Below are 21,718 nucleotides of genomic sequence, written 5' to 3' on the forward strand. Positions count from 1 at the left end.
AATACGACACTTGAAATTACTGAAGACTAATTTATACCAGAATCAAAAGTGATGACAGAATCAAAGAATGGTAAATAAGCTTTTATTTAATAGTATGAATTGCACTTTGCATAAAAGCTGCAAGCTGTATAAAAAATTTCAACAGTACAGATTTTAGTTTTAAGAAACTTGCAAATTGATTGTACTTGTAAAAAAAAAAAAAATTCTTTAGATTTCATTATTTGCATATGTGATAATACTTTTATTATTTCTTTTTTGTTAATTTTGTTTGCATTTTTTTGCTCTTTATTTTTTGTTCTTATATTTTTGGTTTTAATAGTAAATTCTTCTTGGGTCCCCCTGGGTCCCAGTGGTATTCCATGTATGCAAAAAATGTGGTTAGGTTGAGGGTTAAAGGGTCAGTTTACCAACATGAGGGAAAACATATTATCTTTAGTATTTTCAAGCCAGATATGTAGCTACAGTGTTTGAGAGACCTTATAAGCTATGATTGTAGGTAGACACAGTATTTTGTTTTCAGGTTTTTATTAGTGTATCCCAATTTCTTCACTGTGACTTGTAGAGTTGGCTAATGGCTAATAAATGCGCTGCTTAAGGTAGGGTGACGCATGACCCTTAAACACTGGGTTTCACTTTGATGACAGATGGCTGCACCTAAACTGAATGCAATTAATAGCACAGATCTTGTTTTGCCCTTTTGTTTTTCACGTAGAACAACACCAAGGTAACACATCCAGGACGGTGGATGTGCACAGTGGAACGTTTGGTATGTAGCCTTGAATACGTATAACGACAACAGAGGGAGAAACAGCGCCTTGGTTTTATTTGTTTAGATAACGAGGACATTGCAGATAGTCTCGCACACATGAAGAACAGTTAAGCTATAATACATGACATATATTTAATACTCATTAAACAAAAAATGTGGTAGCTAGAATTAATTGTGGCTACCTTTCATGAACGCCAACCCCCCTACGCCCAAAAGCATAAATGGTCTCTCCCACCGTAGCGGCGTCTGTCCTGTGCGGCGCTGACTGCAAATCAATGAAGCCCGTATAGTCGCTAAGTAGAAAAGAGACGGGGCTGGGCGACTGAAGTTGGGACAATTTGCGGAGGTTTCTGTAGCCGGATAGTCGACGACAACAAGGATATGTATACAGCGAATATGCGCAGAAACCAGTTTTCTTGTCTTTTAGCGGAGTAAGGAGGATATCTATCAACATATATTCTACTTGTACGTGGAGTTTGGTGCATTTCACCTGAAATCTGTAGCTTTAGCAACAACTAACACCCACTGTCCAGTTGAGGATGATTTTTGCCAATACTGGAAACCCGATAAGGACTCCTCATCGCAAACAGGTAAATAAACAAATATTTACTAAAGACCAGGCTTACGGCGTAAAGTTGGCTCGTTGGCAGCCTTATGGAATAAGTCTGTATGACAGAGTCGCACAGCGCACATAAACCGAATGTGAACCGAGAAAACTTTTTTACTTGTTATTTAAAGTGGCAGCGTTCACGTTTTGTGATGTAATCGCCACATGGGCTAGTTATGAATAATGAGAATACCTGCTGCTCCTTGGCTGCGGTCCAGGTCCTGTAGTAGGGACAACATGAACTGGCCATCGACACCACTTTACATAAACTAAGCCCCGCATAGCAACTTCTAGGGTGCATGTTTACTTGCACCAGTCTCTATTTTGTTTGGTTTCTGTTTCATTGCGCTCTCTGTCAGCGCAGTAAGCCACTGGCTGCTTTATCTATTCGAGAGTAAATGCATCCACTGAGTTTACTTGCTGAAGGCTACAGCTCTTCCCCTCTATAGCGTATAATTACACAGTATGGATGCCTCATTGCCCGCTGATGGATTAACTTTGTGCCAGTTACATATAGATGTCGAAAACACCCCTTGAGTCAATGGTTTGAATAAGCATATTTACTTTGCGCTGCTCATGCTGTTATCCTGTGGCTAGAGCTCCATGGGTGAGGCCTGTTACTGGAAACACTGTGTATATTTCCGGCTAGGATATGACAGGCTCCGCTGGTCTGTAGCTGGCTGATAAGATGTCGTCCTCTCCCCCATCTCAGTCTCTCCCACTCCTGCATCAGCCAGTTGTCTGAAAGTCAAATTCACTTTCAGCCCCACAGAAAAAGGGAGGTTACAGCCACCTGAGTCCCAGGCTTTGAAACATGAAGCTGTGGTCTTTGTGGCCGGAATCCTCTTTTAAGATCGCCTTGCCTTGTGTGTTGGTGTTATAAACAGTCACCGAGGTGCATGCATATAGGGCATGTCTCACTTTATATTATGTGGCATTTAGGTTTGTTTTTTTGTTTTTTTTAAACAAAACTATTATTTGGCAGTGACTCTGCCGAGTTTAAAGATATAAGTTTTAAAGATATAACTTGGAGCTTTTGGTTGTTTTTCTTCATCTCCTTTCCTACTGTTTAAGTTCTTAATATGACAAATATATTTGTTAATTATGTACCCAGAGATAGCATCAGCTATGCTTTTTTTCCAGGATGTGATTCATGTCTGCTTAAGAGTCTGTCTTTTGAGAGACCAAGAATTTAGCTTTAATAAGACTTATTTGTTATTCTTGTTTTTGGGTGGCACATTGGACTGTTGTATCACAGCAAGAGGGTTCTTGCTTTGTGTCTGCTGACTGTGTGGAGTTTGAATGCTCTCCCTGTGCCTCTCTCTATACTTCCTCCCAGAGTCCAAAAATATACTTGTTAGGTTAATTGGTGATGCTAAATTGACCATAAGCGTGGCCGTGTTGGCTCTGTGATGGAGTGGTGACTGGGTCAGGGTGTAGCCACCCACAGGCTTAAGTCCTCCCATAACCATCCACAGCAATATAAAAGGATTACGTATAGTGTATTTTAATGAAACTGAAGATAAAAAAGATACAGGAGGTGTAGTAGCTCATTAAGATTGAACGTGGATGATACGGTACTTGCAGAATCCCAGTAAGGTAATTATTGTTTACATCTTTTAGCCTGACAATATGTGAAAAATCTGTGTTTGCTGTTATCAAGAGAAACACCATCTTAGGCAATTAATAATTTGACTTTTATCAGTTGTTTCCCATTAATCTCATTCTGTTCAAATTGTGTAGCAATCTCACCATGCTTCAAAGGGTGGGTGACTGGTGGTTAAGGGTGAGGGAGATAGAGACTTTTGCCCCCAGTCAGTGGGAAAACAGTAGGTCAGGCTTGTTTCATGGTGAAGGCATGTGAGGCAGGCGACCAGTTGGTCACAAGAGAAGATCCTCTAGGCTGACGTCCAGATTTGGATTGCTCAATCCTGTCACCGCTTCGTGCTTGGGATGCCATCAGCTTCCTCTCAGCGTGTGATTCTTCAAAGAGGGAGGTGGGGGGAGGGATTGGAGGTCGGGGGTAATCACTGTCAGATAGTGAGGAGGGAGACAAATCCCCAAGGGCAGAAGTTCTGTCAGACTGGGACATCTGTGTCTTGTAAACACAAAGCTCAAAGTTGCTCAGTCGCCAGAGGACTTTTTTTTATATTCCCCGCCTTCGATAAAGAGGCTCAGTGGCTAACAAACACAGTGCTGACACGGAAAGCGTTGGTTCACTTTGTGAAAAGACTGTCATACATATTTATTGAAGTCTAAAAAGCCATCCCTAAATAAGTAAAGCATAGCAGAATATTGAGGTTAAAGGGTTTAGAGCTACACCTTAGATGGCTGCAGATAGCTTATTTGACACCCTGAGGCATTGTGACGTTAGTGTGATGCTGATGTCAAAGCTACAGGTGGCTGTGTGGGCTGATTATGCTGACTGCAGAGGTATGTTGGGGATTGCCCTGTATCTATGAATCAGTGGTATGCAAAAAATAATCATAATAATTCTCACACTGGACATTACATGTTTCCATGCTGGTTTCCAGGGTTCAAACAGATCCTTGTTTTTCCCCGTGTATGTGTCTATTGTAACAACATGTATGAATGGATAATAAACCATTTGCTTTTGATGAACCCTTGAAACGAGTTTGACCTATTGTTTCCCTGACGTACAACAGCAACCTGCTCTATTGTCACATCCCATGGCTCCACCCAGCCCGAGCACCAACAGCAGCACCAACAACAGCAGCAGCAGTAGCACTGCAGGCTGGGAGCAGCTCAGCAAAACAAACCTCTACATCCGAGGCCTGTCCCCTTCAACTACAGATCATGACTTAGTCAAGCTCTGTCAGCCGTGAGTACCACCGTCCTGCGCTGTCCTTTATTATCTGCCATTGATCATTCATTGATTTATTTTAGTTTGCACTGGTTGTGACTAATGAAATACACTATATGGACAAAAGCACTCTGGAATATCGCACCATGAAAGCCCTCAGTGCACAATTTTTGTCCTGATGTTTATGCAGGGGAGGTTTAAAACTCTGCCGTTGCTGAGTCAGCAGAGCGTTGACGACTTTTACACACTGTGCACTTCAGCACTCAGAAACCTGGCTCTCTAACTTTACGTAGTCCGCCACTACATGGCTGAGTTGCTGTGCTTACACTTACAGTTAATTGTAGAATATCCAGGAGGAAATAAATTCACAAACCTGTTGCGGGGTGGTATCGAATAACCAGTTCTTTTACAATTGCTTGTAATTGCTTGTTGCTTTATTTTTATACAGCTGAATTAAAAGATTAAGAGGTGTGGCCCAGTGCTTTTGTTCATATACTGTAAATTTATGAGAATGCAAACAGGTTGATGTAAGAGGTAAATGTGTCATTTTAGCAATATAACAGCAATATTCAAGGCTACACTTCAATACTGATTTAATAGTTACCTCAAGGACTATACATGGAAAGAGATAAATAGAACATAACTCAACTTGACAGCATACAGGGCACAGAGTCAAAGAATTCATATATCGTGTGTGTGTGGGGGGGGTGGGGGGGGGGGAGGGAGAGAAAAGGTATGCACTGAGCTCATTCACAGCCCTCTTTGCATCCTGATTGCTTTTTATATACCAAGGAGACAGACCATGGCGCTTCAGAAATTTCATTTCCTTTTCTCTCTGAGGCCCCATCTTAAAAATATGACAGTGAATAAGAAGGAAAAATGTGTGGTTCATTTGTATGCAGAGGCTTATAGGTAAATTTCGGGTCCAAAAGAAAATTTGTGATAAGCGGTTACGTGTTAGGTACATGCAAATGTTCTGCATTTTGATGGTTCTGTAAGAGAAGTAACAGGATCTGTAGTTGAGTAAATTAAAATTAATGTTCAGGAGAAAGAGGGGTCATAAGTTCATGCTCTTTCACCCAGTTTAGCATCTGTAGCTTTTATATCCTCCAGTTTGTTTCAGGTTACATTGTGTCCTGAAGCAAGGGCATATAAACCCTTCAGATTGGAAAATACTGTACAATTTAAAAAAACAAAACTAAAAACAAAACTAAATAAAGATTCTGGAGATTTTCCTTTTGTCTTGTTATTCCTATTTTGGTCACAGATTTTATTACTAACCCTTTTCTAGTTTGAAGAGGACTAAACATTGTACCTACAAAAGCACTTTTTATCTCTATTACATAATATTTGTGACAGAGCAATTTAGGGTTTTGTCTTAAGTAACATGGAAATTTAAAAGGGAAAGCATAGGAGCAATGTAGTGAATGGAAACTGTGGTGACCTATAAGCATGACATGCAATGCAAAATGGTCAAGTACACCACTTTGCATTTGCTAAACTAATTTAAACTTTCAAGCGATGGATTGGAAAGACGGCTAATGCCAAGAAAGAATAATTTGAATGCGATAATCTTTGTATTACATGAGGCATGGGTCTGTCAGTACTTTAGAGAAATCTGTCAGTGAAAAAGTCTCCTGTGAAGACAGTTTTAATGTGTATATAGTTCACTAGTAAGCCTAAATATAATCTTGAAACAGCCTGTGACACAGACTTTGCAAGGATGTTGCCCTTCAGCGACCCTCCTTGCAAGAGACAATGAGACTGTTAAAAGTTTAAAACGCTGGTTTAGGTAAAGGGACTATTTGAAATTGGAGATTACTTGTTTGCAGCACTGTGGGGTTTTCAGCACCACATGGAAACCACTTCCTGTTTCTCATGTTTTTACAGTGATGTCATGGATTGTTGCTCAACCTTCTCTCAGTCAAAGTGTTTTATAACTGGCTTTGTCTGGTGCATAAACCTGCTAACAATACCTCGCGTTTCTGCTCCTCCCATAGGTATGGCAAAATTGTATCAACAAAAGCTATCCTGGACAAGGCTACAAATAAGTGCAAAGGTGTGTCATGTTTTTTTTTTGTTTTTTTTTTGTCTTACCAGCACTGCCCTCTTTTATCTCTCTTGAGATTCAATATGCATGAAAGGAACCTGCCACGCAAGATATATAGCACCTACACATTCCTAAAATTCTCCAAAAACTGCAGCATCCAGGGTGTGACTTCTGTCATTACAAAAAAATCAAGCAGACATGTAGTTTCAGATCATTTCAGGAAACAGACAGTCAGGCTGTTTAAAGCTGCCTCTCAGCTCGTGTTATTTTAAGCAGCAGCTCTTGTCGCTGGTTTGTTGCTATCATGCACGCTGCCTAGGAGGAAGACGCGCCCAACTCTTCCTCTTCTTGCTGAGTGACACTGTTGGTCTTATTCCAGTTCTAGTAGATTGCCCACCTGACTAAAGCAGGGCTTGCTGAATCTCTAGGGGTAATGGGATTAAGAGATCACTTTGTCACTCTCTACTGGATTATAGAGATGCCAGTAAATCAAAGTCCTTCAGTGAAATGAGAAACCATTAAAGACCTTGCGAGGCTCTGACTGAATTTTAAATAGAACAGGCTTTTGCGATGACCTTACTTATCCACTTTAAAAACGGCCTTATTTGGCTTTTTTACTGTTTTCATAAACTGTCAGACCGGATTCACATAAAACAGTGTGACCCTTTTTTTTTTTTTTTTTTTTAGCTGGAACTGTTCTGATACATTCATCATGACTCATTTTAAATGTGTTCCATATATCAAGAGCAGTAGAAGCTATAAACTATGTATACACCCTGTTTGTACCCCCATTACAAAGAGCTGAACTGACCCACTGGTATCTGCAGCCTCAGCACTTTTTTCCCCCCTACTTTCGAAAAACATGCTGTCACACGCACCTACACGCACAAATCAAGCATATTTATATGTACAAACAGAGAGAACTATATCATGTAATATACAAAAATAAACATTTTAAAGTTACATCTTAAAATACAGAATGAATAGTTATCTCAAGGATAGCTATTGGTGTTTCTATCATTATCTGTTCCTGGTATAGAGAAATTCCTTGTAAGAGCAAGTCCCATCACTTGACATCGATCTTTGAAATTCCTCTGAGTAGTTATTTGGGCAGTTATTGTGATGACCCCTTCTAAATGAATGAGGAGAAGGCTGTAGGTTTAATTTCAGTGGTTACTGGGGCATAAAAACTGCAGACCTTCCAGTCAAATCCAGCACAAACTATTAAAAAAACTTTTGGCATAAGTTAAACTTTTCTAGTTAAACTTCCAAATTTGCAAGTGTATAATTTCACAGCATTGGAGCTTTATTAATGGCTCAATTCAGAAAGCCAAAATGATTCAGGTCTACAATTTAATTTACCTGTAATTTAAAATACATTTTGAAATAAGTGCACTTTCCTATATGTTTGCTCTAATGAGCGAGGGGATACATTGGTGTGAAAGTGTTTGCCCCTTCCCGATTTCCTAGTGTTTCACATATTTGTCACACTTACATGTTTCAGGTCAGCAAACATATTTTAATATTACACAAAGGTAACACAAGTTGACACAAAATCCCATTTTTAATCAATAATTTCATTGATTAACGTAGAAAAGTTATCCAAACCTACCTGGTCCTGTATGGAAAAAGTAATTGCCCCTCTTGTTAAGTCGTGAATTAACTGTGATTAACCACGTTTTTTGGGAAAGCTGAGTTTAGGTTCACTAAGCACACTCAGGCCTGATTACTGGCAGCCACTTGAACCAATAAATCACTTTAATAAAACCTGTCTGACAGTGAAGGAGGTTTAAAGATCTCAAAAAGCAACGCATCATAACACAATCTAAAGAAACACTTGAGAAAGTCACTGTCATCTCTCTGTCTGGGAAGGGTTACAAAGCAAATTCTAAGGCTTTGGGACTCAATTGAACCTCAGTGAAAGCTACTATGCACATCTGGAGAAAACTTGGAGCACTGTAAACCTTCCCACTGGTGACCAGCTGACCGAAATTACTCCAAGAGCACATCAGTGACTTATCCAAAAGGTCACAAAAGAACCCAGAACAGCATTAAAGAACCTCAGGCTTCACATCTCTCAGTTAAGGTCAGAGTTCAAGATTCAACAATAAGAAACAGACTGGGCAAAAATGGCGTGGATAGCAGAGTTCATGTAGAAAATCACTGCTGACCAAAAGGAACATAAAGGCTTACATTTGTCTCACATTTGCCAAAAAACATCCTGATGATCCTGAAGATGTTTGGGAAAATGCTCTGTGGACTGACGAGACAAAAGCTGAACTTTTTGGAAGGTGCGGAAGGCTAACACAGCATTTCAGAAAGGGAATATCATTCCAACATCGAAATATGGTGGTGCTATTGTGATCATTTGGGGCTGTTTTGCTGCCACAGGACCTGGAAGACTTGCTGTGGTAAATGGAGCCATGAATTCTGCTCGTGATCTCACGCTGAAGCACATTTGGGTTCTGCAGCAGGACAATGATCCAGAACACACCAGCAAATCCACCTCTGAATGGCTTAAGTGGCCTAGTCAAAGTCCTGACCTGAATCCAACTGAGATGCTGTGGCATGACCTTAAAAAGGTGGTTCATGCTCAAACACTTTTTGTATGTCACACAGTTTAAACTGTCAACAACATGTTTCTCAGTTTGACTGCTCAGTGGCTCAGAGGGTCCCCTGTAGATTTATTCAGAATTTGTTGAGAGCCATGTCTTCTCCTCATGTAATGTCTCTGGTCTAGAATGTCATCCTAATTATGTGTTTGATCCCCTCAGGATATGGCTTTGTTGACTTTGATAGCCCCGCTGCAGCTCAGAAAGCTGTGGCTACCTTGAAGACAAGCGGTGTCCAGGCTCAGATGGCAAAGGTAAGGATTCATTGCAGACTAATCCTGATATCACATCAATACAAATCAGCTTCACTCTTTGTCCTCCTTCTGGCTAGTTGATCAACTTAAAACTAATCCTTAAGGTATTACATAGCAGGATTACATGATATACGTTCCACAACCAGTATGCTCATTGGCTCTGATCACTGAATTGAATCAGACAGGAAGTGTGTGCTGAGAACAGTGTCTATTTGTGTAATTACTGTATGTGTGACAAAAGTAACCCATGCACCAGTTTGTGGCAGCCTCTAGGTTGCTGCATGTGAATTATCCAAGTACTTGTAGCAGGGTTGTCGAACATAAGGGCCAGAATTGGCCTGCCAAAGACTCCAATCTGGGCTACTGGACAGGAACAGGAAAAACAGGAATATGGGACACAATGTGCAGTGAGCTACCAGAACTTTTATTCTGTAATTTTATACATTTATCATGTAGAAACACTAGCTTTTATTGTCATATCTCTGGGGTTAAATGTCTTTACGCTGCCAGAAAGGGAAGTTTCGCTTGTCTGGCCAAGATCAAAGTGGGCTGTATATGGCCCTCAATGTAAAATGAGTTTTAATGTCCTTGGCTTGTACAGTGATGCCTTGCAAACAAGATTAGTGGAACAATAAGAAACGGTACTGTACACTAATACAGGCTGAATATGTACTCTGCTGGATTGCAGTTGTTCCATTTGCAGTAATTATTAATGAACAAAATGGTAGGTTAATGTGTAACAGGTATTTCTGGTGTGTGTGTGTGTGTGTGTGTGTGTGTGTGTGTGTGTGTGTGTGTGTGTGTGTGTGTGTGCTTTAAACGTGATTTAGGAGTTGATGTTCAGTGAGCTGGGAGGTCATAGTTCATGTCTTGTCAAAAGAAAGTAGTAAGTACTTTTACTTGACTGCTGTCAAAAGGACTCTACCAAGACATTTGCTGAATCTCCAACCTTTTCCTGCAGTTTTCTCCCTGGTGTCTTTTTTGCTGTCATTAACAGTCTTCTTCACTTGTGTTCTATCAGTTTCCATTTTGGTTCTCATTTGTACAAAACTAGTTGGACTTCTGTTGCATTTGTTATCATTTTTTAGTACATTTCTGCTTTTGAGTCAAAGTGCATTTGTTAATATGCTCCTGTTCTCATATATGGATGAAGACAGAGCATTCCAGAAAACTAATTTGTATCTGAGCTTTAAAAATAATCTGAAAGTTTGAGGATTTTAAACATTTAAAGAAACAACAACATTGTGACATGTTTGCTGGGATTGGTCAGTATTTCCTTGACTTGTTTTTCTTCTGTTGAAGCTTGCAATCAGTTGATGCTAAGCTGGATTGGATCTACTCATCAGAAGCTTGTTCAAGTAGATCAAGTTGCAGTTGTTGCTCAGCTCCTATAAATATGGCTGTGAACTGTGTTGCGCGTTAAGTAGCGCCGTGATGATGGGAAACATGACATCAGGACAAAGTGACTCAAATTGTTCTGTGTCAAATTCTCAGGGCTTGACTGAAAGGTGCATGAAACTCCAGTGCACTTTGGAGAAACAGTATCAGTTATACTAAAATCGCAGTGACGCAGACCAGAAGTTACTACATCATTACGAAATCGATACATAAAGCTTTTTTCACAGATGCATGATTAGCAAAATAAAAAGTCAAAGATTCCAAAAACCAACAGAAGGCTCTCAGAATGTGAGTAGTGATCTCTAAACTGCATTCAAAAAGAGGAGAAGCCAAATTCTCATGTAAATATAAGGAGTCAAGGGTACTACTGTGTATCAAATACTTTGTGACACATTGTTTTGGCAGTATTCAAGACGTTATACTTCAGCAGGACAATGTTCCAAAATATAGTCAACACTTTGCAAGAACCATTTTAACACCAAAGAAGACCACGGAGTACTTCACTCCACAATTGCATGACCTTAACCCGTCTGAATATTTTTATTTTATTTTATTTATGGGGATACTTAATTAATGAGAGAAATCGAATACATTCCTCGTATCGTAGGACGTTTTTTTTATAAACTGTAGTGAGTACATATCAGCTCACGTACATGTTATCATTAAAACCACTAGGGGGTCATACCAAATACTAAAATAAAATTCTTTGGTGGTCTGTTTGTAACAAACATTATTTTCAGCTTTTATAAATGATGTTAGATTAGTTTATTAGAAAAGGCCCCACTCAATAATACACGAAGCAGAAGCAGCTCTGTCTGTTAACTTGAATGAAACACTTAAAAAGGAACTGAAGTTTGTGGGAGTTTAGAGAACAGACCATAAATTCCTGTTAAATTTGAGCAAAACAAAGCAGATTATATTACAGCTCTAAACAATATTTATGTTTGTTATGTTATTTAATGTTTTATTTGAAATTGCTATAAAATTGGTGATGGTGACACAGCTCGATTATTTTTCATCACTTCATGTATATCCATGTTGATGTGCTCCTGCGGTATGTCTGCCCAGGCTGATGATATTCTACCCACTTCAAAGACTTTTCATTAAATCTCCCAATATAATCGTATATTTGTACAGCAGTTCAAGTTAGAGTTTCGAATATTGTTAAATGAATATACAGGAATATAAAATAACAGATGGTTCGATGGTGGGCTCTAAAGTCATGTTATTTTACTTGTGGCTTTATATCTTTCAGAAAAGGAAATGAATAATTGAGAGTTGGTTTGGTAACAGTGGATTGTCTGGGAAAAAATAGTTCACCTTCCCACACAACACTGAGCAAGTGTCCTGTGTCATTTCCGTGTCTGCGGTCCAATGGGAATTTTTTTTTTTTTTTTTAATACAAACATTAAAAATAAATGTTTCTTAAGGTTTTAGATACTTTGTCATGTGCGTACCATTGTCATTGTTACTTCGATTTGGATCATTAAGGCAAAACTGAATCCAGATAGAAATAGATAAGCTATTGAAGTCGACTTACTGGATCTTTAAAATGAGGTCATTCACCTCAATCTAACTTCTGTTTACATAAGTCACAAGTAACGGTAAGTTCTGGGTCAAAATTCCCCGTGGATATTTACAATTAAGTCATGTCTAACAACTATAAAAAGAAGCTCACTTATTGATTGATTTATGGGTGTCCACTTTGCCGGCAAAGATCTAACAGTTTCAGCAGAGCCTGTGTGAACTAGCTTCACTTCCTGTTCTTAGCTGAAAGCAGTACAACCCACTGTTTGCTTCTGCTGCCGATGTGTGTTTAGAGATGCTCTTCTGCATATGTTGATTGTAATTGGTCTCGCTGTCAGTTTAAAGCAATTTGACCGTTTTCCTCTAACTTCTAGCATCAACAGTATGTTGGATATTTTCTCCTTTTCAAACTATTCTCTGTAAACCCTAAAGATTGCTGATCTGCTAGGATTTTCCCACACAACAGTTTCTGAAATACTCAGACTAGCCCATCTGGCACCAGCAACCATTCAGTTTTGAGGGTTAAATCCTATGTTTGAACACATTGCTATTGTTTGGTGTTGCCTAAGCTGCAGCTAATTTGTTGTCATTCTATTTTCTGTTATTGTTGCTGTTTATGAAAAACACAACACAGATGCCTATAGTGAGAGGCCTCTCCCCAGGGATTCATAGCTATCTCTTGCATTTCTGCTGATGCTCTTAAAATACATCAAGAAGCCAGCTGCGAGCCTTAAGCCACCATTAGCCGCATGCAAATATCATCTTATCAGTGCTCTTAGCCAACCCATTATTACTGAAAACTCCCCCATTACTGAGGATAAATAATATTGAATTCCTAAGGAAGTGGCTCCTTTCCTCTTCCGTCTACACATTACTAAAAAGTCAGTGTGGATGTGATATTACAAAGGAATATTTTTCCAGGTGTGTTTAAGGCATTTCTGGTATTGCAATTACAATGTTTTGATATATGTGCGTTTTGTTCTTTTTCTCTGCTTCTTCTTCTTAGCAACAAGAACAAGACCCAACAAACTTGTACATCTCCAACTTGCCTGTGTCTGTGGATGAGCAGGAACTGGAGAACATGTTAAAGCATTTTGGCCAGGTCATATCAACTCGCATCCTGAGGGACTCCAGTGGAGTCAGCAGAGGAGTGGGCTTTGCAAGGTTGGATTCTTTTGTAATTTATTGTCAGATATAGAACTTGAAATAGTATTGAGAGGTTGTTGTTGTTGTTTTTCCCCACTGTGCATACCGCACTGGTATGACTAAACCAAATAGGCATGTGAAATAACTGAAAAACTTCTCTGGCCTCTAACTAGCATTGTATATTGTTTGTTGAAAAATTGTTGGTTTGCTTCCTGGCCAAAAGAGGTATATTTACAACTATATCTTTGTCTACTAAAACATAAGTGTTGTCAAGGCCAGGAATAGAAACATGTGGCATGGGCCTTTCCAGACAGGCAAGAAAATCAACAGGAAGTCTGATATTAACTTATTATTAACAATGCCACAGTCTTAATCACATTTGCTATGTTCTACTTGGTTTTTACCAGTCATAAAGTAGAAATAAATCTTTATATCACTAAAAGAAAAGATGATTCTTGTTGTAAAAATCTCAATGCCCTTTTCAGAATTTGTTTCACTTCTTAAAAATAATACCTAAAAACACATACACTGGGGCTGTTGTCGATTAACAAAGAAACTGTTCATGTATGGACAAATGGAAACGCCTTAAAAAATAGTTTCACAATGACTGGTTTATTTAATTGCAGTGATAATAATAGCTTCCGCCAGTCGTACTCGCATAACCTGACATTTAACTAAAATACCTGACAGTCAAAGCCATGGTCACGACTGGCAAAGCAGAAATTATCATATTTCATCACGGGAATCTTTTTGTGCATGTCCAAAACCGTTCAAGTTGATTCTACAAAAGATGCACGCTATGAACTTGTAGATAAAAATCACTTATGACAAACCACCGCTTCCACCAACTGATAAAGAAGTCATTTTAGGAAAGCACCTGACGCCTTGTTGCTGCAAATGTCACTTCTGTTGTTTTTCACTCTGTTTTTGGGCTTCAGGATGGAGTCAACGGAAAAATGTGATGCAGTCATTTCACACTTCAATGGAAAGTTCATTAAGACACCTCCAGGTGTACCAGGTAAGAACATACACTATACCTATACTATATTTGGTGGTGTGTATTGTACAAAATACTACATTTAAGGTTTAACACCTATGTCATTAACAAAAAGATGTGATAGAAAATAAAGTCTATTAGGGCTAGTCTGCATAAGATTGGGTGGAGTTGTATGGGCAAGATGAAGTGACTGGCTCAGTGGTTCATTCTTCCAACAGGAGTCAGTGAGTCTGCTGGTAAAGAGCTCATATACACTCAGCCCTAAGAGGCAGAGCATAGACAAAGAAAACGAAAGAGCTGCTCTGTGTGGCTTTCACTCCCTCTCTAAGCGTTTTAATTGGATTATTAGACTGAAGTAGTCTCTGCTGGCCGTGCCTTGGTCAGGAAGGGGAGGGGATTAAAGCTCCACAGCTGCCAAATTAGATGTCTGTGTTCCCAGGCTGGCTAGTAAATGTGTACTCCTAGGCTTCAGAGAGTGACTGACTACACAGAAAATAATGGCGAACAATGAGTCTGTGCAATAGTGTTTGTTAAACAAAAATCTCATATTTCATTCTCTTGCCATGCCTCTTTCTTTTTTTCTTTTTAGCGCCAACTGAACCTTTGCTCTGCAAGTTTGCTGATGGTGGACAGAAAAAGAGACAAAGCCAGAATAAATTTGGCCAGAATGGTCGATACTGGGGAAGGGATGGTGACTCTAGACTGGTAAGTTGATGGAATGGGTCTCAGCTACGAATCCGTGGGCAGATAAGAATAATAATAAAGGGCAAAAATCTGAGGCCTGTGCTATGAAGCAGGATTTGAAGCTCAGCAATGGGAACTTCAGATTTACTTGGTAGCTTGTTTTTTGTTTACGTTGCCATAACAATTTAACTTAAACTCATCTGCTCCAGAAAATAGCTTCACTATTCCTAGAAAATCCCGTGGATTTTGGTGCAAAGATTCCTTAGAGGGTCTCTTAAGAGAGTTTTTAGAGTCAATCTTGGGTATCTATATAAGAAATCAGATTCTCAGTGGAAAGACTGAGGCCTATTGTTCTATGGGTCTTTGTATAATTATATGACACATTTAAAACACTAAAGTCTTGTATTCATTAACGTCATAAGATTTGCAGATAAACCTACTCGCCAGTTTAAATGTTACATTCTTTTTCTTTTGCTACCATGAAATTTGGATAGTATACCAGCTAGGGGGGCGGCTCAAAGAATAAGACAAAATCTGTGGTACACTATAAAAATACATCTAAACAACACATTATTCATTATTTCTGCCTTAATGGTGTCTTGCTGTTTTCTTCCTTGCTTTAGCTGCTCATTTGCTTGAGATTACATTTTGCTTATTTTTTTTTTTTTAATGCAGCTTACAGGTCTGTAAGCTTTTGTGATGCTGTGCCCATCAGTTCACTGATCACTAGGTTTGGGAAGTCCTGGGTTTAATCATGGAGATGGCACTGAGTAAGATAAAGGCATGCAGTAAAAGTTGTCACATTTCACAATGTTGTGTTCCGCTTATTCAGAAAAGAAACGTTTGGCTGCTCCGTTATTCACGAGGGGTCATCACAGCAGGGAGCTCCGCATGTTTGATTTGGCAGACTTTTTTTTAAATACCGGATGTCCTTCCTGACGCAACCCTAAAGGGAATTCTGTCTCCTCCCAGGATCAAACTTGGGATTTGCTTGTTAGGGAAATGTGTAAATCACTACACTATGGAGCCACTTCTTTTGCATGTACTGACTGTCTTTTTTGTTTGTTTGTTTTAAGCCTGTTAGTAGCCCTCATCACTGCCAGCCAATGTTTTTTATTCCCCTCCAAATCATTAATGCCTGTAAAATTGTCTGCTCATATTCAGAGTCCACCTATGTCATAGTTCTCTCAGTTCACTGACAGTGCTTCAGACAAATCAGGTGATGCTTTAGGCAGAGCTGGTAGAGGACAAATATCTGTGGAGTCTAATGTCAATGGCACTATTCTATGGAGGAAAGCTAAAAAGTAGTACCCTTGGTCAGTACACCAGGTGAACTAGTAGCTGAAGTACCTTCATAGATCATCATCAAACCACCTTGCTTTGTGACTATTATCACACAGTCCTTTCAGAGAAACCTGCAGCAGTGTAATAAACACTCCTTGAGTGAGGGAGTGTTCATTGCATTTTTGCATTGCTTTTAAAGCAAGCAAATGCCGGGGAATTTAGTATTTTGTTATTGAGAGAAGAACGAGGAAGCTTGGTTGTGTCTTATTTTAGAACTGCAAGCATTAAAAATGTCAGAAGTTAAAAATGTATATAGTAGGCTAGGGGATGGATTTCCTCAATCAGTTTCACAGAGACTAATAATACACATGACCACACTGCATACTCAAACATGGTGAACTTGTTTGCTCTGTCATTCACCCTTTGCACAGTCACAAAATGTGTCAATTGAGCATTAGCACCACTTCAAGATGAATGTATTTATATATTACGCTGTGAAGATAATCGGATTCCTTGGGCAAGCGCCAGAGAAATGCAAATGTACAAGCATGCTAGTTCTGTCATTCAAGCTCAGGGCTTCTTGGTGACGTTGCAGAAAAGCTTTCTGGTTCTGAGAAAACTGGGGTGTTTTGGGGGTTTTTTTTGGTTTGTTTGTTTGTTTTGTTTTGTTTTTTTGTTGTTTTTTGGGGGGGGTTAGAATAATCCATTTCTTGCAACTCCATGGTATTTAAGATTGCACATTTCTGCTGTCTCTACTGTGGGTACTACTCATTGTACATAGACTGTACAGTCTGCATTCAGTCAGCACTATATCAATAAGCTCTTTTTAAAGAGCAATTTCCATGTCGCTGATCACCACTGAACTCATTTGTTTTATCGTATGGGTGTAACACTCCTGTCAGCAGATTATCCTGTCTTCGTTCCTAGGCTCAACATTAACTTGCGCTAAAGGTCCGACTCTAATTTTAGTTCCTGTTCTACAGAGCATGAATGTATGTGTCATACAGTGTGTGCTATACCAAATGAATGAACTAAAAGGGAATTATAAGTAATGACTGCAACTTCTGTTCCCAAAAAAGAGGAACAAAGTACAACACCACTGTTGGTCTGTTTCTTAATGGCAAAGCGGTTTCATCTGCAAAAAGAAGCCATTGTGAAGGCTGGAGCACACTCACCACCACAGGTTCTTAAATCCTGGGATAGAAGTGTCAATTGATTCCTTGATACCTCATACAATGTGCGCCCCACTTCACGGAGCACAAGTTATAGCTATAACCGCTGTAACATTATTAGTCCACAGCATGTGCTGTTCAAGGCACTGCATTTCTAGTGCGTGGTAATAATTTCTGGCTAGGTCTAGTGGTTTACACTTTGAGAAAACAAAACAAAACAAAACAAACCACCATCAGCTGACTGTGTTTGGTCAGTCAGTACAAACAGTGTTTATTTAAGAAAAAGAAAAAAAAAAGAAAAAGATGAACATCTTCTGTTCCCAACAAACAAAAGTGTGTATATAGACCCAGTGTCACAGCACAGATGATGCTTTTATGTTATTTAAAGTTGCAGACTTCATCTAAGTTGCTAAAGTCCTGTCTTCTTTTCCCTCAGGCTGGAATGACACTCACATATGATCCCAGTTCAGCTGCTATGCAAAATGGGTAAACTATATTAACATGTATAATGCACTGTTGTTGTTGTTGTTGTTGTTGTTGTTGTTGTTGTTGTTGTTTCAATATGTTTACGTCATATAATATGATATTCTCAATACACTGACAGATTTTTTCCAGCACCATACAGTATGTCAAACAGGATGATTACTCAAACTTCCATGTCTCCCTACATGTCTCCGCTTTCCACATATCAGGTTTGAATACTTTTTCTATTGATAAATATGCACTTTAAAACATATGTATGTAAAATACATGAACATTGTAATAGAAATATGTGATTTAGTTTCAAAACTATTTGTAAAACATGTGTCTTTGAGATTTGAAATAGTTTTGTTTTTTTGTTTTTTTTTGGGGGGGGGGGGGGGGGGGGGAGTTTGGAGATGTAGGTCAAGTATGTGACAAATGCCAGTATAGCCTTTTATGCTTGTTTATGTGCCAATCGCAGTAAGACGTGATCTCTGGAAATAGCATTTGCTCTGAGCCAGACTGTTTACAGAGCGTGTTTGTTGATGTTCCAGATGCAGAACCCATCCTGGATGCCTCATCAACCTTACATCATGCAGCACCCAGTAAGAACAGGAGTTCTCCATATTTTGTTCTGCTGTTTCTCTTTTAATCATAATCTGTTAGTCACCAAATATGTCTTTGGTTTAGTGTAAACAGACGGACACATAAAGTAGTAGTTACACACAGATGATGCTGATTTTATTTATTTATTTATTTAGAGGACTGAGCAAGGTGTTTGTCTATGGGTGTCTAAATGACTGTTTTGAATGGACTGTATGAAGCTGTGTATTTAATGACATATGCTAAATGATTTCTAACAGATTTAAAATACGATGGTCTTTGTTTGAAATGAGTTGGCAACAATATACAAACAGTGTCTGATGCATCAGGCCAGTCGTGATGTTTATAGCCAACTTGCTCAACTTGTAAATTTCACCTTCTTCTACTTCTGCAGGGTACAGTGATATCGCCCTCTATCGACCCATCTCTGTCACTGCAGCCTCCTTCCATGATGGCGCCTCTCACTCAGCAGATGGGTCACCTCTCCTTGGGTAGTGCAGGAACGGTGAGAGAAACCTGCATGAGATTAACTGAGAGATTGGCTCATTATACTTTTGTCTTGGAGAAAAAAAAACTATTAAGATATGCTTATTTTGGTTTGTGAATAGTCTCATTTTCCATTTTCTTGCAGTTTATGGCTCCCAATACAGCTATGCAAGGAGCATATATCCAACAGTATCCACATCTGCCGACAGCCACTGTTGCTGTGGAAGTATGTGCAGCAACAAAATTGCAGCCTCACTTTTAGCAAAAATATTTTGCCCCCCCAAAAAAACTGAGTTATTCTCTTTCTTTCAGGAAAACAGTGGACAGTCACATGTGGACTCATCCGGCAATCATTCCCCCTATTCCTATCAACAAACCAAGTAGTGCTGAGGTAACCTTTGGACAACAGCCCACACAACAATGTCTACAAACGCAGCGGACGCTAAGGATCTTTCACTGTTTTGCTCAAATGTTTAAAGTGATACTATTTCGGGTATCGTTTTCAGAGCGTACACCTAAGTTCATCAAAGGATTCAAAGTTTATTTAAAGAAGTTTTATTTTCATACTAGAACGTTTATTTTTTACTAGGGGTCGCACAGGACACAAGAAAGAATCACGTGTCCAGTTGTGCAAAGATGTTTTCTGTTCACTTTTTTCCTGAGGATTTTTTTTTTTTTTTTTTTTGCCAAATATTTGAAAATGACTTTTTTGTGCTTGCTGTGTGAGTGTTGATATGGTGATGTGTTTAGTGTTGGTTTTTTTCTTGTAAAGTGATTTATTTTTTTCTTAGAACTCAGTCTTGCTGTCTGAAAATCTGCCTTAATAGTTTTGATACATTTCTTGAACAGACCACCACAAAGCAGCAATAAGCCAAAAACAATTTGATAAGAGCTCTCACCTGCAGGCGGTCTTTTTTTTTTTTTTTTTTTTTAAATGGAACATGTGTTTTTGCTCCCTTCCTCCAAAACCTACTAGAGCAGCAAAATAAATTTTCCAAAGATGATTTTATTGGATGGAATATTTATTTAGAAAGAAGGCTGTGCATTTGTGTGGATGTTGAAATGTGTTTTTTAGAATAGCTAACATTAAGCTTGGTGGGGTGGGTGTAATTTTGTTTTGTTGGCTGTGCTTTCACTTTTTAAAGGTGGTATTGGTAATTGTCGTTTTGATGAGGTAGGTATTTTTCACTTTGCAAAAACGGGAAACATGGACGTATGATTGTGGAAAATTAATTAATCAAAGCCTTAAAATAGAACTTGGCCAAATGTTGCAACAGTCAAAGGGTAAAAATTTGATGAATATGTGTATTTTATTGCACCTCACTCTTTGATAGGAAACAATCAGACTTGGCACTTTCAGTTGTAGTTTACGTCACCAAAGCTTGTGAGGAAATGCCATCATTTGTCTCTTTAACAAAGGTGACCAAAAAAAGAGTGTAATTTGGACAGTGTGCCTTTTTTTTTTTTTTTTTTTTTTTTTTTGTACATTTATATTTACTTCAGTACAGACACACAAGTATGAAGGAAGGCTCCAGTAAGTGCCACAGATGACTTTCATGGTAACAGGAGAAATGGGATGGTGCAACACTATAGTAAAGATTAATTTAAAAGGAAAAAAAAAACTGATGGGTTGCTACGGAAGCAATCTGATATGAAATAGTGCTTTAAAAATAAGTGGCAATTTGTTAAATAGTTGATTGAACCATTTTAACTAAGGTGTCCTCTAGTAAGCCTGTGATTCGACCTGGTTGTCAGTCAGAGCAGTTATCTACCTCAGTTTTCTTTCTCCTCTGTATTAGGCCGGGTTAGCAGGTCCAGCCCGTCCTTCCAGACCAAATCCCACACTCAGGAGCCTGTCACCCTGAAAGGAAACGGCTGTTTCCCTTTAGGTTTTTTTTGTTTTGTTTTGTTTTGTTTTTTTGTTTTTTTTAATACTTTTTGATTTTCCTCAAACCTGTTTCTTTTTTATTATTATTATTATTATTATGATGGAATAACATAGTCACTATTGGGGACAGCTCTACTTGCGTTCACTCACTCAGTTTCATAGCCTTTATGGCAGTAGATTCCACAGGCAAATGTAAAGGCTTTTCAGATTATCACTGACAGCATAGCTTTTGTGGTGTTCACTCAATCTGTGCTCGTTTATACAAACGTTGTGTTGAATCTACAAAGAGCAGCATTTCCTCTGTAGTTCGCTAGATTGTGCAACAGATACAAAGGGCCAATTCTACTTGAGATTCTTGTGTAATGCCTGAGACTGACGAGTAATACTGTCCTGGGGGGTAATGCTGCTAGCGGTGTCTGAACCAAGTGCCATAGTATCTGGGTCAAGAGTCGAAGAGGTGCATCAATAAAAAAATGCTCGTATAAGCAACCACCGTAGTGAACAGACATTAAGTTATATGAAAAAGTTCTAATTTATGAAGATTTTTGTACAGACGGCTTTAGGTAATAAGAGATTTTCTAGAGCTATATGAGTTACATGTTTTGTTTTTTTTAACTTGTGCCACAATTGCCAGACTTAACTTGTTTGTACAGTTTAAGGGATCTCTCCTCTTTATTTCTGTTTTATTGTGCTGTTTTATCGTGTTTGTTAAGCCCCAAACTTCCTTTTGTTTTTCCACCCTTAGATTGTTGCCCAAATTTTATTCTGTTAATTTCTTTGACTTTTTTGGATTAAAAAAGAAATCTACTTTTACTCTGCCTCATTATTTCCAAGGAGACCTAATCTTTTTTTTTTTTTTTTTATGGTGAATCTTGAATACAAATCTTAATTGAGTTTACTGGTTGGTAACCTTGCATTAGTTAATTATGTAAAATACATAATTTGTGCAGTTTGC

The 21,718-nt window shown here is 38.7% G+C and overlaps 1 protein-coding gene and 1 long non-coding RNA gene across 2 annotated transcripts; both read left to right on the forward strand.

Moving 5' to 3' along the window:
- The first annotated feature begins 1,026 nt into the window (after positions 1-1,026).
- On the forward strand, positions 1,027-21,576 carry rbms1b (RNA binding motif, single stranded interacting protein 1b). The gene is made up of 13 exons (XM_085136309.1): positions 1,027-1,359; positions 4,043-4,218; positions 6,201-6,259; positions 9,025-9,116; positions 13,048-13,205; positions 14,126-14,205; positions 14,774-14,889; positions 17,761-17,810; positions 17,929-18,016; positions 18,341-18,391; positions 18,784-18,894; positions 19,021-19,101; positions 19,188-21,576. The coding sequence occupies exons 1-13, from the start codon at positions 1,309-1,311 to the stop codon at positions 19,257-19,259; spliced, it is 1,185 nt and encodes a 394-aa protein (XP_084992435.1). The 5' UTR covers positions 1,027-1,308; the 3' UTR covers positions 19,260-21,576.
- On the forward strand, positions 4,225-4,903 carry LOC146500753 (uncharacterized). The gene is made up of 2 exons (XR_014869955.1): positions 4,225-4,429; positions 4,468-4,903. It is a non-coding gene; the product is annotated as an uncharacterized LOC146500753 (long non-coding RNA).
- Positions 21,577-21,718: the final 142 nt, after the last annotated feature.

Source organism: Neolamprologus multifasciatus, chromosome 16, assembly GCF_963576455.1.
Source record: "Neolamprologus multifasciatus chromosome 16, fNeoMul1.2, whole genome shotgun sequence".
NCBI lineage: Eukaryota > Metazoa > Chordata > Actinopteri > Cichliformes > Cichlidae > Neolamprologus > Neolamprologus multifasciatus.

Bases quoted from the DNA above. Each gene is read 5' to 3' on its own strand.
- rbms1b (XM_085136309.1), top strand. From the start codon at position 1,309: ATGATTTTTGCCAATACTGGAAACCCGATAAGGACTCCTCATCGCAAA. The intron at 13,206-14,125 runs GTTGGATTCTTT...TTTGGGCTTCAG, and splicing joins AGAGGAGTGGGCTTTGCAAG to GATGGAGTCAACGGAAAAAT. The intron at 19,102-19,187 runs GTATGTGCAGCA...TCTTTCTTTCAG, and splicing joins CAGCCACTGTTGCTGTGGAA to GAAAACAGTGGACAGTCACA.